This window comes from Neophocaena asiaeorientalis, unplaced genomic scaffold (genome assembly GCF_003031525.2).
Source record: "Neophocaena asiaeorientalis asiaeorientalis breed wild unplaced genomic scaffold, Neophocaena_asiaeorientalis_V1.1 scaffold7, whole genome shotgun sequence".
Taxonomy (NCBI): domain Eukaryota; kingdom Metazoa; phylum Chordata; class Mammalia; order Artiodactyla; family Phocoenidae; genus Neophocaena; species Neophocaena asiaeorientalis.
The window spans coordinates 19,932,967-19,950,004 of NW_020185337.1; the positions used below are offsets into that span (position 1 = coordinate 19,932,967).

General features: G+C 46.6%; 1 protein-coding gene across 6 annotated transcripts in view; it reads right to left on the reverse strand.

The window, feature by feature from the left end:
• Positions 1-13,552, reverse strand: part of LOC112393816 (probable E3 ubiquitin-protein ligase HERC3) — a 129,235-nt gene extending 115,683 nt beyond the window's left edge. For 5 of the 6 annotated variants that reach the window (XR_003002028.1, XR_003002029.1, XM_024736209.1 and 2 more), the window contains exons 1-4: positions 13,534-13,552; positions 11,943-12,005; positions 5,722-5,781; positions 2,152-2,415 (exon numbers count right to left, since the gene is read on the reverse strand). Coding sequence is in view for 4 of the 6 variants with exons in the window: in XM_024736209.1 (XP_024591977.1) it covers positions 2,152-2,377 (226 nt within the window). In the remaining 2 variants the exon portion in view is untranslated. Of the gene's footprint in view, positions 1-2,151; positions 2,416-5,721; positions 5,782-11,942; positions 12,008-13,533 lie in introns of those variants that run through there. The other variant, XM_024736208.1, reaches the window with a different exon arrangement.
• Between the last annotated feature and the right edge of the window lie 3,486 nt (positions 13,553-17,038).

The following is a 17,038-nucleotide window of genomic DNA, read 5'->3' on the forward strand; positions in this document are numbered from 1 at the left end:
CCCAAGACCACAGGGGTTACTCGGGGATGGCATTCCTGTGGACCCAGCCATTACAGGCTGCCCGAAACAGGGTCCCTCTGTCACTGACGTCCCCTCCGTGCCTAGCAGCTCCCCAGGTCACAGCTCTCAATAAACACACACAGAAAACAAGCTCACTCTCTTCTTCCCACTCAGTAAAACTAAACCCAACTGGCACCCAGATTTAGAACGCACCTACCAATGAGAAAATTAAAGAGAGGGAGGCTCCCTCCCACAGAATCTTTCCATTCAATGAGGCACTATTCCGCAGCTGCTACGCCGTTTGCAATTAACAGGCAAGCTTAACCAGCAACAGCAATTTCCGGACTCCACTGCAATCTACACTAGAGCCTGGCTCATTCCAAATTTCAATCGCAAGCACCGGCTGGATCGCGTGGTCGAGCCCGAGAGCCTTCTTGGAACATCGCTGGCTGGAGTCGCTCGCCATCATTCAGCCCTGCCTCCCGGGAGGGAGCAACTGTGGGCAGATGCGGGCTGACCGCCCACCTGGCGCCAGGCGCTCTGGCAGGAGGGCCGGCTGGAAGGATGGCAGATGGCACTCAGGCGTATTCACCACGTTGCCATCTGCACATCTTTGCTATCGCTGGCCTGCAAGGGCTTCGGCTTCCTTTTTCACCTGCCATCCCAGGTCCCATCCTCTGGCCCCAGGTCTTAGGACCAAGGTGAGCCCTGAGGCACCTCTGGGCGGCTGGCCCTACCTGGAGGCGGCCTGACAGACGGCAGGGTCATAGAGAAAACAGACAGGAGGGTGGGAGGACGGCGGCCTTCACAGACTACAGGTAGCCTTGGGGAGACCTCTTTACCATCTGAATCTCCTTCTTCAAGAGCTACAGAACAGCAGGGAGTCACCTTTTCCAGGAAAGGAGCTGAGGTTTGGAAATACAGAGTCAGAGGGGAGGTAACGCCTCCTCCACCGGGTGTGTCTGGCTCCAGAGTCCCCCCAACCATGGTGTCTCAGCAGGCGTTACCACAAAGATCTCCTGGTCCCAAAAACATTCCCTTCAAAGGCTGGCCAGGGTGGGTACAAGTCCTCCAGGATCACCGGTGTAAAGCGGGCCTTACGGGTCTCTTAAAATGGGCCTTGAATGTAGACACTCCCCCCAGACAGGAGCACGCCTTGGGCTGGGACCCCCAGAGATACTGCTCTCAGCTGGGGAACAGGGCATGCGTAGGCGCGCCATGCAAGACACAAGTGAGGTTTTACAGGAGGCGAAAAAAGACCTCGGTTTTTTCCAATATGAGAAATATTTTTTAAAGTCAAAAACCTTCCTGCCACTTCCATAACAGCTATATATTTTAATTTTGTATTATATTCATTGGTTAAACACATAACGATTAGGATTTACTAACTCAATTAATGAACTGGTGGCACTGTGAACTGAATCTTTATTTCAGTGAACAACAGGATCTACTTACATTTGAAAACACGTAGCATGAGGTGCGCTGTACATAGAAAGGTGTACATACACGTGTGGCCCGTGCTACAGACCCCTTCCTAGAACTCCGCAGAGTCCAGGGCCCACGGCTTAGGAGCCCCTAGCTAGAACACTGGGCACTGCTCCAGGTGGGCAGGCCTGGGGCGGCGGCTTCTCAAGGAGGCTCTAATGAGGGAACCAGGAGGCAAAGAATGGGCTAGGAGCCCACAAATCGTGCTTCACATGCTTCACAATCTAGCCTTAAGACCAGCCCTGCAGCCCTTTATCCAAGGGTCAACATAAAAATTAATGATTACAAGTTAATACTGATACATGCTACGGGAGAGAATAACTATGAGAAAAGAGGGAGGCAGGCACAGGGGGAAAAAAAAACTCACCCTAATGCCAAACTGACTTTCCTAAAAGAACACAAAAGAATCAAATTCTCTAGACAAAACCCAGCAAGGCTGTTTTCCCATGAAGCTTTGGCCTCTTGATGTGATTTGGACTGAACAAAAGAGACAGCAAGTGACAAAGAAAACGGCACATGCTAGTGTGAAAAATACTACACAGTCACAATTTAAGACCCTACCTCATCATTTCTCACCAAAAGGAGAGCCTCCCTGAAAGGTCAACGCTTGCTGAGGAAACCTTCGGCCAGCCTCACCCGTCATCGAGCCTGCCTAGGTGCACTCACCTGGCTTGTTTCCTTCCCTCTCGTGGCCCAGCTGCCCCTTGGTGTTCAAACCGCACGTGTAAACTTCCCCATCCTCCAGCAGGAACACGGAGTGGCTTCCTCCGCAGGCCACTTCCTTGACGCTTCTGTCGGATACAAATCCACACACCTGTGGCTCGGCCACAATCCCCTGCAGGTTAGCGCTCATCCCAGGTTGGCCCAGAGACCAATATCCCCAACATAACATCGTTCTTGTCCTTCAGGGAGTCATGTAGCCTAGAAGAGCTTTGTAAGAAAAAAAAAAAGGTGCGGGGGAATCAGAAAAAAAAAAATCACTTTAAGGAATAAATGTAATCAATTTTAAAGAAGCCCCCCCTTAATATTCTTCAGATACTTTGCATCTCAAAATAAAACATATTAATATTGCTGAACGTAGTTATAATAATAATGCTATTTTTTTGTTTTAGTAAGAGTTTTAAAAAATGTCTAAAGAGAGCTTCCCTGGTGGTGCAGTGGTTGAGAGTCCACCTGCCGATGCAGGGGACACGGGTTCGTGTCCCGGTCCGGGAAGATCCCACATGCCGCGGAGCGGCTGGGCCCGTGAGCCATGGCTGCTGAGCCTGCGCGTCCAGAGCCTGTGCTCCGCAACGGGAGAGGCCACAACAGTGAGAGGCCCGCGTACCGCAAAAAAAAAAAAAAAAAAAAAAAAAAAGTCTAAATAAATTTTGTGTAAAGGAACAGTGAACACAGACAGAATGTGGCTTTCAGATCACTGATGAAGAACTGAGTCCAGGAGACTTGCTGAAACAATGTCTGCAAACCATGATGTCAATAACTGTTTTGAAACTACCCTCATGACTTCAGCTTGTCCCCTCTTGTTGCACCTCTCCTTTGAGTTTTCTGGTTTTGGGTTTTTTTAAACTAACTAATTTTGAACTAACTAACTCCTTTAGGTAGCCAATTGTTAATTTGCATAGTAGTAATTCACTACTCAAAACAAAAATTAGAAACGGGGAAAAAAATGCTATCTTCTCTGCCATTCCCTCTTACACATCCTTCAGGATCTGGGTCAAGCTTCAATTCCTACCTGAGAGCCTCTGGGGACCATTCCAGCCCCAGTCAGCCTGCATCTCTCTGACACATCTACTATACGGCCTTGACTGGAAACTTTCTCTGTCTCTTATAACTTAACTCCTCAGCCAAATTTTAATTGCCTCAGGCAGGGACCACGGCACGACACATACCTCTCTGATTTAGCAGGTGCTCAGTCAACCTTTGGCTGATTGATTACAGCTGACTACCCCAAAGTTTCACTACCATTTAAAAATTCATGCTTCCTTTTCGTACAATCAACAACTAAAACTAGAACTACCATATGACCCAGCAATCCCACTACTGGGCATATACCCTGAGAAAACCGTAATTCAAAAAGAGTCATGTACCACAATGTTCACTGCAGCACTATTTACAACAGCCAGGACATGGAAGCAACCTAAGTGTCCATCAACAGATGAATGGATAAAGAAGATGTGGCACATATATACAATGGAATATTACTCAGCCGTAAAAAGGAACAAAACTGAGTTATCTGTAATGAGGTGGATGGACCTAGAATCTGTCATACAGAGTGAAGTCAGGAAGAGAAAAACAAATACCATATGTTAATGCACACATATGGAATTTTAAAAAGCAGTACCGATGAACCTAATGGCGGGGCAGGAATAAAAACACAGATGTAGAGACTGGACTTGAGGGCACAGGGTGGGAAGGGTAAGCTGCAATGAAGTGAGAGAGTGGCATGGACGTATACACACTACCAAACGTAAAACAGATAGCTAGTGGGAAGCAGCCGCATAGCACAGGGAGATCAGCTCGCTGCACAGCAAGATCGCAGTCTAGTCATAAGTTAATTTCCCCAATTTGCTCAGCTGCTGTATTTGCACTAATCACTTTCTTCATTTTTAACATTTCATGAGTTTGTCTTATCTCTCCTACCAATAATTACACCAACAGCACAGTGCTTACTATCCCGCAGTCACTGTACGAATAAGCATCTTGTATCATTGTCTCGTTTCATCCTAACAACTCTGTGCCCTAAGCGCTGCTGTTAGCCTCATTTTCAGATAAAGCAAGGCTCAGAGAGATTGAGAAGCACGCTCAAGGTCACAGTGCTGGAAGGCACACAACCAGGCTAGGAGTCTAGGCCTGAAGCCAACGTGCACGCTCTTATCCACTGGGCTACACGGCCACCCAAGCAGATCTATACATCACCTACTAGAGCAAGAGCACACCCCAAAGAAACGTACGGAGTGATGCAGTCAGTGCACAACACAAGAGGTCTTAGAAACCGGAAAATAAAGGTGCCCTCAGAGAGTGAAGGTAGTCAGAATTGAGATAAAAGGATGAGATTAGGCAGCTGAGGCATTAAGCCATCCTCTTAACCAGACAAATGCAATGTGTCTAAAAATATGGCATTCAGATCTGGACTTCCCTGGTGGCGCAGTGGTTAAGAATCCGCCTGCTGATGCAGGGGACACGGGTTCGAGCCCTGGTCCAGGAAGATCCCACATGCTGCGGAGCAACTAAGCCCGCGCGCCACAACTACTGAGCCCGCGAGCCACAACTACTGAGCCCGCGAGCCACAACTACTGAGCCTGCGCTCATCAATAAAATACAATGGAAAACTATTCATCAATTAAAAAGGGCCACGACTGAAATGCACTTAATGTAAGAGAAAGCTGCAACCCAATGTGGTACGACCTTTCTGAAGAATGAAGGTTAGTTTAAAATAAACTCCTCAAAGGTGTTAGGGGATGCCCTTTTGTCTAATCTCTCTCCTCAAGTCCCTCTTTATCTGGTAACAAACCCTACGTCCTCCTGCACAAAGGTGAGCGTGACCCTGGTCAAGCCACTCAGAGAAGGCCACTCCTAAGCCACTGGGATTGGTGCAGGGAGAGGTTCACACTCCCAACTGGGCCAGAGTCCTCCCCCATTAAGTCCCATGGAGCTCTGATGGAAGACTGCCTCTTGCCTCTGAAGGTAACTGTAGCTGCTGGAAGCTCCCTTCCCTGTCACACAGAGGATACTTGTAAGACACTGGGAAGCTACCAGCCAGAAATGTTCAAAGACAGGAGACAGAGAGACTCCCACTGATGCTGACTGAGCCTTGGTTCCCCTCTTGCCTAGGGCCAGCACCCCGACCTTCACTCTTCCTGAGTACAGCTGTGTTTCATTACTCATGAATTCCATACTTGTGAATTTGCCTACTCACCGATATTTATTTGTAACCTCAAAGTCAATACTCGGAGCCTTTCTGCAGTCATTCCCAGACGTGTGCAGAGAGGTGAAAAATTTGAGCCACTCCCTGTGCACGTTCCCAGCTGAAGTCAAACAAGACGATGCTCTACCTTCTTGTCTCAATTCTCACACTGTAAGCGAGTGATCTTTTTGACTCAGTGCCACAGTTTTCATGCTTTTATATTGTTCTGTTGGTGATTGTGCTGTTTAAAATGCCCCCCGAGCATAGAGCTGAAGCACTGTCTCGTGTTCCTAAGTACACGAAGGCTGTGATGTACCGCACAAAGAAAGTACCTGTGATAGATGAGCTTCGTTCATGCGTGAGTTCCAGTGCGGCTGGCTGTGAGTTCAATGCTAATGCAAAAAAGAGGAAATTCACTGATCAGTACACGTGGCCGCTCTGGAAAGTGCTCGAGTAACAGCTATAGTGCATAATGAAGCTACAGAAGAGACAGAAAAGCAACTGAATATGTGGGGATTCGTGAAATGATGCCTGATTACAGCGTGTAGTAGACAGCACTGCTGTGAGGCTGAAAGCCAAAGAGACTTACTGTCACGTTACCCAGGGTCAGGAAAATGTTAAAAAAAAAACTCTTCCTGACTAGTGTTTTATGATAAAGAAATATTGTATAGAGTTAATCATTTGTAAGGAATAGGGGTCAAATAAGGTGTCTAAAAAGAAACACACTTTTTTCTAGATTTTTTTTTTTTTCCTTTGGCTGCACCACAAGGCTCGTAGGATCTTAGTTCCCTGACCACGGATCGAACCCGGGCAGTGAAAGCACAGAGTCCTAACCACTGGACCACCAGGAGATTCCCCCCAGAAACACACTTAAACATATATGAAACAAGGTTACGTATTCATCTGTTGACCAGAGGCGCTTAGCAGGAACCTAACTAACCCTGTGTTTCCCCAGGAGCAATGGCTCAGTCTTTATTCATGTGGTGTTCTCAGCAACTTCACAGAACTTAACTACCACGAAAAATGAGAATCACCTCTATGCAGTCTAAGACGTCCCTTCTTTGTCTGCTTAAGAAGGAATGTCTGAATTGGACTTGTCACTCGAAATTTAAAAAAAGCTCCTACCTGATAATGTTAACATTACACTATTAATAACAACAGCAGGTAAGACTTCATTTGAGCTTATGCTGAGTGCACTTTTCTATGTGGTTCACAGATATTATATCATTTAATCTTCTACGAGGTAGGCACTGCTATTATCAACTCCAATTTGTAGATGAAGAAAGTGAAGACAAAAAAAAAAGAGAATGAAGAAAAAGAAAGTGAGACAGAAAGCGTTGAAGTGACTTGACTAAATCACACAACGAGGTAGTGGCAGAGCTAGGATTTAAGCCCAGAGAATGTGCTCTTGACTAGTATGCTACACAGTAAGGAGTCTAGAAAATGGACAGCCAGACAGTCAGAACTTCCCAATACCTCCAGCTCTGTCCAGAGAGAAAGGGTACCATAACCAGTCAAGCTGACTATTTGATCTGCTAAGTAATTATTGCCCAATAATGGAGATGGGGAGATCAGGCTCCATAACATTCATCATTAAATTTACCCAGCCACTTGCGCTGCTTAGATTCCATGATTAATACGCAATCTTAAATAACTTGGTTTCCAAGGCAGACACTACTATGGGGAAAGAATACTGTGACCAGCTGTCCAAAGCATCCCAGCCTTTTTGGCATTTCTACTTCTCATTGTTAATTTGGCATCCTGGATCTATCAGTTTCTTGTAAGTCTGTTTCACATGATTCAGTCCTTGAGCGGCAGCTGAACTCTGATGCTCTGGCCAACTACAAGCCTGGGGAAGCTGCCTGAGGTATGGCCTCATCCCTGACTGACTAGTAGAAACCATTTATGAAAAGAGATAAATAGGGCTATTGTTAAAATCCTGCCCACATGAATTACAGTCATGCAATCTTCAAGTAGTCAAATGAAACCTACTTATTCAAAAGACGCAGACGTAGAGAACGGACTTGAGAACACGGGGAGGGGGAAGGGTAAGCTGGGACGAAGTGAGAGAGTGGCGTGGACATATACACACTACCAAACGTAAGGTAGATAGCTAGTGGGAAGCAGCCGCATAGCACAGGGAGATCAGCTCGGTGCTCTGTGACCACCTAGAGGGGTGGGATAGGGAGGGTGGGAGGGAGGGAGACGCAAGAGGGAAGAGATATGGGAACATATGTATATGTATAGCTGATTCACTTTGTTATAAAGCAGAAACTAACACACCATTGTAAAGCAATTATACTCCAATAAAGGTGTTAAAAAAAAAAGAAAACTACTTATTCAGAGGTCACTAAATAGCAACCACAGAGAAGATATATTCCTATCAAAGAATTATTAACCCTAATTGGAGATATGGTGTAGCTCATCACAGCGCCCTGCCAAAAGTAGAGAAGGAGGCACCCAAAGCATCTAGCTTTCAGGAGAGAAGTTCAGTGCGTTGAAGAGAAGTCAGACATTAATTTAGCTTTCACTTCAAGTACACTCTGGTGGAACCCCCGAATCTAGAAGCTGTTGGCGTCCATGAATTTTAAGGTCTATCTTTGGCAATGTTCTTCATCACTGGGCATTTGGATCTCCTGGGTCCTCTCACCCATTTTTCCTCACTCACCATCTCTCCCTTGCTTCTAGAGGAGTAGAATCTTTCACTTCCCTTCAAAACACACAATTATAAAAGGTGCTACAGAAGAATACAGGACTACACACCAGCTCAGCACCCGCACCAGCCACCTTGGCTGTCCTGGGCCACTTCAGTCCGGCCCCTCCATTTCCCGCCTCTTATCTCCCCATGGCAAAAGAAAAGGAGGAAAGATGGACCTTCCGTTCCTTCCCTCCGTGTCACATCTCGTACTTTTCCCAGCCCTTCTCCTCATCTATTTTTGGTAGAAGACTCAGGATAATGTTAGCAGGGCTTAAGGGTCAAAAGGACCAAAGTTCAAGGCCCAGAGTGACCACGTGCTAGCTGTGAAATCTTGGGGAAGATATTTAAACAGTCTAAGCCTGGTTCCTGTCCCTACAGTGTCAAGAAGAGCAACAGGGCTGTTGTGAGGACCAGTGACAGGACGCGAGTAACGAGCGCTTAGAATGGCGGCCGGGCACTCAGTGCAGGTGGCAGGTCGCTGTCAACACCTGCAGCACCTGCTCTGGGTCCTCGGCACGCAGGGAAGCTCCCCAGCGGGCTGGGGTGTGACTCCCTTCTTCCCGGGCTTAGCGTCTGCTGTTCCGCCAGATCTGCGCTAGGGCAAGGCGGCGCTACCCCTGGCCGGCATAACTTACACGTAGGGAAGTCGAGGTGGCAAGGACAAAGTGTTTTGTATGTATTTTCTTTTAAATTCTGGGGAGGTCAAGCTGGGGGGCGGGGGTAGATAAATCTCCTTTTATCAGTCCTAGAGAGCTGAATGCTAAAAGACGAGCTGCAATTCCTAAACTCTTACTAGTCAGACTGTGCAAACATCAGCCTAACAACTGATTCTTATTTCTTTGAAAGACACTAAAACCTAAATAACGCTCAGGCAGGACTTCTAATCTCATTTACGATAGGGATCAGCTTTGTTTCAAAAAAGCTCAGAAGCCTTTACCTAAATGGTGTACGGGGAAGGGAGGGTCTTTTCCAACAGCAGGGAAAGAGAATGTCCCAGGCTTCAGTGCTCTGCAGGCACTCCCCAAATCCAAGCTTTGAATACATCTGGAGCCAAAACTCCAATGCAGAATTAACTCCAGTAACAAAGGAGGTGTATTCTAATGACATACTTTATCGCCCAAAGTTTACTACCACAGGCGGAAACGGCACACAAGGCAGAGAGAAGTTTTCAACAGTGTGAATCCACTCCTTGCTGGTTTCTCTCTCTCACTTCAGCTGGACTTTGGTCCTCTGACCCTTTTAGCCAATACAGGAAACATTCCTACCCCTCCCCTGATGACCCCTGCACAGGCGGGGTCTTCTTTACTACCTGGTGTTGGGCTTTGTACAACTGGAAGAATGATCTTTCCATTGTCTGCATAAGGCTCCGTCTGCCTTCAGAAAAAGACACCTGACCAGACGGGCAAGAATTAAAAAGTCTGGCAGTGCCGAGCCAAGGATATAGAGCAACCAGGACTCTGACCCGCAGCTGGTGGGAGTGTAAGTCGGCAGAACCACTTTGGAAAACAAGTGGGCATTAGTTCTAGTGAAGATGAAGCTGTAAATACCCCACCGCACGGTAATTCCATTCCTAGGTACACGACCAGCACGGTCCAACTTATCAAGTGTCTACAGTGCTCCTTCGATATGCTGAGCACTGGAGATACAGAGATGAGGAAAACCTGGAAACTGAGAACTTTGTGATGGAAATGTTACATGTCTGTACTGTCCAGTGTGGTGGTCACAAGCGACAGGTGTCTGCTGAGCGCCTGAAAGGTGGTTAATGTTACTGAGGAACTGACATTTTCATTTCATTTCGTTTTACTTATTTTAATATAAGTAGTCACACATGGCTAGTGGCTATCCTACTGTACAATGCAGCAAGAAACTCAGGAATATATGCCCCAAGGTGTACACACAAGAACATTCATTTCAGGATTATCTGAAACACACGGAACAAAGACAACCCAAGTGCCCATCTGTAAGGAAATGGATGAGCCGCAACACATACGTACAACAGGACGCTGGACAGCAGTGGAAGAGCAATGAATTCCATCTACAAACATCCGTGCAGCTAAATCTTAATAATGGTGTTGAGGAGGGGAAAAACTCACAGAAGAATTCAGAATGTGACGCATCTTTACAAAGTCCAAACTCAAGTATAACAAGTATTTGGAGATAAAAACGTTAGTGGTGCTAAAGCTATGAAAGAAAAGCAAAAAAATGATCAATACAAAGACTGAGACACATCTGTGTATATGGGACAAGGAAGGGGGCCTTCTGGAAGGAGTACAAAGGGAGCTTCAGTAGCGTGGCTGATGTTCTGCTTCTGTCCTTTTATTGTTGTTTGGAGAACATATATTACACGTACTGTTTTATGCTTTCAGATACTTCACAGTCTTTTAAAAAATGAAAAGTACTATTGAGGTAAGATCACTGCTTCTTGCATCTCACCCACCAATTCCCCATCCATGAGCCGACTGAGAGCGTCTCCATGTAGGGAACCAGGTTTTACTCATCTGTGTATCTCCCATCCCCAGCATAACAAAGGAGCACCGTAGATGCTTCATAAGTGCCTAGAAAACTGAACCCGAATCTGAGAAAACCAGATCTCCCACAATCTAAAGTTAACAGTTTTGTTTGCCCGGTTCCGTTAGATACACATTCCCTAAGCAGTAACAAAAAAACAACAATGTATTTCCTCCATTCTCAATGTGCTCTCCCCTCACCACATTTTAGCGGATCTGAAAGCAGAATGCCTTTTACGATCCAAGCTGTCATTAAATAATGGTGTTCCTCAATGCTAGCATTGAGGAACGGAAGCTCCATGAAGGAAGGCCTGAGCCTCTTTGTTCATTTCTCTACCCCTAGAGACTAGACTAGTGTCTGGCACAAGGGAGGGCTCAACAGATACTTGTTGAATGAAGAAAAAGTAATAGTTACTATTACTGCAAGCCTACTGTGTGTCTGAATCTGTGCTAAAAACTTTACATACATTATTTAATTTGCCCTTTACTATAACCTCAAGACTTAGCAAGGTTAAGTCACTTGACCAAGAGCATGTAAATAAGTACTAGCTGTGGTGGAAACTTACTTAGTTTAAGTGGCAAAGGCAGGATTCAAATCTCATCTCCCAGACTCCAAAGTCCACGCTCTTAAACATGATGTTATACCACCACTTAAATAAAACAAAGCCAAGCTATACTCCTTCTCCAATTTTAAAAACAAATGTTAAAAGAAGAACATTGCACATAGTAAGTGAGCTCACGTTAGCTGAATCACTGGCAATGTTTGTGGGCAACTAGAGCTACAACCAAGCTGTGTAAGCCGGAGACAGGAGGGATGCGTGAGGCCACCTCAACAGAGTTAGCCAGGCTTTCCTCCACATTCACCGGAACTTACGGTGAGGCTAGTTCACTTACTGGCTCACACACAGAAACACAAGCCCCTGACACCAGCAAGTGCTGTTTCTAAATGTAGTAAATGTCTAAAGGGGGCAGAGTTATATCATCAAAGGGGTCATCTTATTAAAGAGACCTTAAAAATCCATTTGATCTAACCTCCAGGCAAGAGATTGACATTCCTAACCTCATTTTAATGGCAGCTGAAGTTAACTTTGGTCCTCTGAGAAGTAACTGGTTGAATCCAAGACCAGAAACTAGGTCTCCTACTTCCTGGGCTCACTTTGTTCTCTTCACTCCGTCACAGTGAAAGAAGTCAGTAAGGATTTGTTAAGGTCCCTCTCTAGGCAGCTATACTAATCCGAGTCCTTTACGTAGATTATCCTGTTTAATCTTCGTATCTATTCTGTGAGTTAGATATTATTCCCAAGTACAAGGTGAGGAAACTGAGGATCAGAGAAATTAAGTAACTCACCACAGGTCACACACACTTGGCATCTGTACTTAAGCCAGAATGGTTCCACTTCAACCTGCAGATCTGCAAGTTAAAGAAAAAACAATTAACATTAATACAGAATGCTAAAAGGTGCTTTCATGTTATTGAAAACAAAATGAAAAGCAAACTTCTGAAAATAAGAATATCTTTAAATTATGCAAGCTTGACTATTCCCCCAACATTGTATCTCAGGACTGGAGTTTAGTTAAACACCAATAAGATAACCACTGACCAACTATGAAGATGTCACCTCTAAACGTGAAGTTAGAGTCAACTGGACAGTCAGCTCAGCTGGTTAGAGCACGACGCTAAAAGTGAACTCAGAGACGCACCTTTAAAAATTCCTAGCGTTTGCAGTAGCTGTAAAAATAAAGTTATTTTAAAACCTCCCGTTTAGGTTTAAAAAGGTGCATTTTTGAAAAGTAATTCACTTTTTCCCTCCATTTTTCCATGTATCACACACATTATAGCTTATTTTGCTACCAGCCGTTTTGATGTCTTTCTCGACTTTCCTTCCTTCTCATCACCGCATCCTCTTTCATGCAAAACAAGATGCGACTATCTGACAGGCACCTTAAGTCTCTCAAAAGGAAAAGTACAGTACTGCATGATTCTAAGATACTAGCACCACAATTTTATTTCCATATTATGCAAGAAACTGCCTTTCAATTTGGAGACTATCACTTCTATTTCTGAGACTGCAGCAAAACTATCTTGTACCTCCAGTAGTGGTACAACTCTCATTATGTATCTTTTTAAAGTTTTTAATTATTATGCAAATCTTAATTAATGTAAATCTGTTACTCGGAATGAAATGCTTTAACCAATGGCTCCAACCACACCATTCGGAACATTTTGGAATCTGTTTCTTTTTTCAAAAATAAAATCCCAACTACTAACTGGAAAAGTAAAACTGCCTGCTAACCAACTGTGTTTCTTTTTTTTCATGCCAAGGGAGGAGTTCTGCCAAAGAGGTTTCAAGTCTTCCTCCTTGATTCCTGCGTCCTTTCTCCAGAAGGTTCCTAGCCTCCACGCGGTCAACGATGTGTAATTCATCGGTTTTGCTTTAAAAGGGCGTTAAGTACACTACGCCTCTTTTCTGGTTTATAATGCCACCCCCTTACCCCCCAGGGTAAAGGAAAGTAGGAAGAGGGAGAGCTACACAGTAATCTGCTACTAAAACAAGACAGCATCTCTCTCCAGAGTCACTGCATTTAAAAAGGGTGTTAATCCTCATTTTATTTTTCTTTCTCCTCAGTCTGGAGTTAAAAAGCAGCTCACTCGATGTTATCAAATCATCAGATGAAATGTTCTAGAAATAGCCTCCTAGTTGTGGAAAGAGTCAGGAGACACAAAAATGGAAGAGAGCGCTTGAACCGTCTTTCCTAAAGCATTCCGTGCGTAATGAATGCAAAAGCAAAATCCTGGAAGGCTTAGCTCTGAATTTAAGGTACTTCCAGATGGGGCCAATTAAAAAGCTAAAGTAAAACGGAATCACAAAACAACCCAAAACGCTGATACACCAAAAGCAAAGTTCAAATACGCACATCCCGGAGCCCGGGGCGCATACCCCGAATCAGTGCACAGCTGCTTTAGGTGCGGTCTCTACAGCCCTCCCCGGCTCGTCTGTTTCAGGTTACACAGGCTAGTCTCGGTCGGCTGCCCGGTGCGCCCACTCCACACATTCGCAGATGACTCAAAGCGCCACCTGCCCCCGCACGCCCCAGTTCCTGACACCCCCGCGCCCGTCCGCGCACTTACGTGTCCGCGCGCGCGCACACACACACACACACACACACACACGTGTCCGCACACACCCTCGCCCCGGCTCCGCCCAGGAGGCGGACTCCGGGCAGGCAAACCGAGCCCCGCCTCGGTCAGGTGGGTGGCGCTGTCACCGCGGCCGCCGAGCCCCCCGTGTCCCCAGCGCCAACTCCTCGCGGCCGCCGGGGTTCCCCCAAGCGCAGAGGCCTCGGCGGCTCCCACTGCGCGGGGCAGAATCTGCGCCCCTCGCCGCAGCGGTGTCGCCGAAGCCCCGGAATTTAAAAAGCGGCGGGCGGGGAGGAAGGGGAGGATCCTCTTTTTGACTTTCGGCGTCGCAGTTCCTCCCCGTCCGCAGGCAGCCGAGTCGGGGTGGGGGCGCTGCCGTCCCTGGAGCGGCTTCCGGCCTCCCCGGGCTCTGGGGCTCTGTAGGTCACAGGGAAATCCGCGGTTGGCTTTCCCGGTTCTGAGCTCTCAGTCTTATTAAATTTGTGCAGAGGTGACCAAAAGCCTTGGGTACGGCGGGGAAAACCTAGAGGGGGGCAGTTGAGGCGGAGTTCTTAAGCGTCGTATTCCATCCACGGTGGAGGAGTCTTGTTCCACTCGCCTTTGGAGGACTGGAGGAAGCGCCGAGCCGTACGCCGGGCTGCGGGGGAGGAGAAGCGGGAAAGAGGTCGGCGCTTTCCTGGGAACCTCGTGGAGAGCTGGGGTGGAACAGGAGAGCGGCGCCGCGGCAGCGACGGGGGGCTTGGGGAAGACTGGAGCGCGGTGGCGGGGGGAACGTGAATCTTCTCGTCTGAAAGACACCCTTTGGCCTGAAGCCCAGTAACGGATGGAGAAGTTTGTCCTCGCACACCGTCCCTGGCACTGAATGTCAGCGCTTCCTTCTCACCCTCCCCGAGGTTACAGGGCTTTCCGAGCTCCCCCGGTCCATGTTTGATGCAGATAATCTTGTGAAGAAAACATTCTCACAAAGGTGACCTCCTGAGTCTACCCCACCCCACCGCCGCTTCTCCTCTGAAATTTGCAACACAGAAGCAGAATGCTAAGAAAGTACTACTTTAACCCAAAGGAATGACTTTACTCGGGGAAGAATGTCTGTAACCGGCCGTTTGAGCCGGGAAGGTCCTTGGAGGCCAGATTCTTCCCGAGGAGGCCCGAATCAGGTCAGGTCAGGTCTGCAGTATCTTCTCTTGAGAATGTAACAGATTGACCAAGCAGAAAAGAAGTTTGGGGAAGTAGTATATCCTGGGGGCGGGGCACTGTTGGCTGACATATGTGTTCTCAGTGACATAAGCAGGTTGTCAAACGCTCCTGAGACAAGAGAAGAAAGCAAAATCTCAGTTACCAGGAAACTGACGGACATCTAAGAAAACGATTCCAACTTTGAAGTCTGAATCACACTGGACCCTTTAGAAACACTGGGGACAACAAGATTAGCACAATTTCCTTATGCTCCAGAGATGTGGCAGTTTCACAAAAGTCCAGGTCTCTCACAAAGACACAATCCCAACTCAGAGATCGTATCACCAAAAAGAACTGGAGGAATGGCCAAAGACAAGTCATGGTGGGAATGGGGGTTCCTCTTGGCTGAGCAGGAGTGAGATTCTATTTTCATGTGTCATCAATTTGTATTTTCACTTGTAATCAGTCAGCATTTAGGTCAATATCTCTGGCCCATGGCTCAGGTGTTTTTCATATGAAATGTTGTCTTGAGGAAAAACTTGCTTATCAAAGACTTAAGTCTGGAGTCGAGGTAGGAGTGATGTCTAAATTACAAACTGAGGTACTCTAAGCGTCCTTACCAAATAAACAGCCAGAAACCTGGGAACTTAACTCCTGTGCAGAACAATCAGTGAAGACACGCAGTACTTCATTTAATTTTCTTCATTGAGCCAACATACGGCAGTTTCCTTAGCAAGCATGTCCTGCTCCACTTACCAAAATGGCTTTAAATGGCCCCAGCAACAACAATAGTCATAATAGCAGATATTTTAACCGGCTTGAAGAGGCCATCGTTTACTTTTTCTTTCCATTTCTATAGCTGTCTTCCATCCATTTCTTTCTGACTTCCACATGTTCCCTAACAAATACACTGTATATTGAGCATCTACTATAATACCAAGCCCTGTGGATACATTGGTGAGCAAAACGGCACAGTCCCTGTTACCTCGGAGGGGGAGGCAAACATTAACCAAATACCATACCAAGGGTTAGATAGTGGCTAATCATGAGAAATTTTTTTGTTTGTTTGTTTTTTGTTTTAGTTTTTTTGGTGGTACGCAGGCCTCTCACTGTTGTGGCCTCTCCCGTTGCGGAGCACAGGCTCCGGACGCGCAGGCTCAGCGGCCATGGCTCACGGGCCTAGCCGCTCCGCGGCATGTGGGATCTTCCTGGACTGGGGCACGAACCCGTGTCCCCTGCATCGGGAGGCAAACTCTCAACCACTTCGCCACCAGGGAAGCCCTCATGAGAAATTTTATAAAAGAAAAACATTCATGTTAAAAATAAAATATTTAACCCCAACAAGAACTGTAAACAAAACTGAGCTCCAATTAATGCTATGTATGCTGAAGTATTTAGGAGGAAGTATCTGATGTCAGCAACTTATTTTGAAATGTATATTTTAAAAGATGGATTGGGGCTTCCCTGGTGGCGCAGTGGTTGAGAGTCCGCCTGCCGATGCAGGGGACGCGGGTTCGTGCCCCGGTCCGGGAAGATCCCACATGCCGCGGAGCGGCTGGGGCCGTGAGCCATGGCCGCTGAGCCTGCGCGTCCGGAGCCTGTGCTCCGCAACGGGAGAGGCCACAGCAGTGAGAGGCCCGTGTACCGAAAAAAAAAAAAAAAAAGGATGGACTGAAGGATGAATCAAGGGATGGATAGATATGTGATAAATCCAGTACAGCAAAATGTTAAGTATAGCTTCTATGTGGTGGGTAGATGGTGTTCACTGTACCTTGTTACTTTTCTGTGCGTTTGAAAAGTTTACATTAAAAAATGTTGGCAAACCCAAAATAAACAAATAAATAAACTGGGATAAATTCTAACCCTAACCCTTGACAGGCAGAAGGGATCCCGTGGTCGTGGTCCAGCACTGGGCAGACGAGGAACCCCCAGCGACAGGGGCTGATTCCCAGGGCTGCTGCACCTCCAGCGAACAGATGGCGATGTGCTCCATTCTTCACACCTCCCTTCTTGAAATGCATATGCCTGTTTTTGAACTGAAAGAAATTCAGTGCAGTAGGAATACTGTTTAATAATTATTGTTCTCTGTGTTTACCTATTTGCATGGCAGACAAACGTCACTTGGTAAA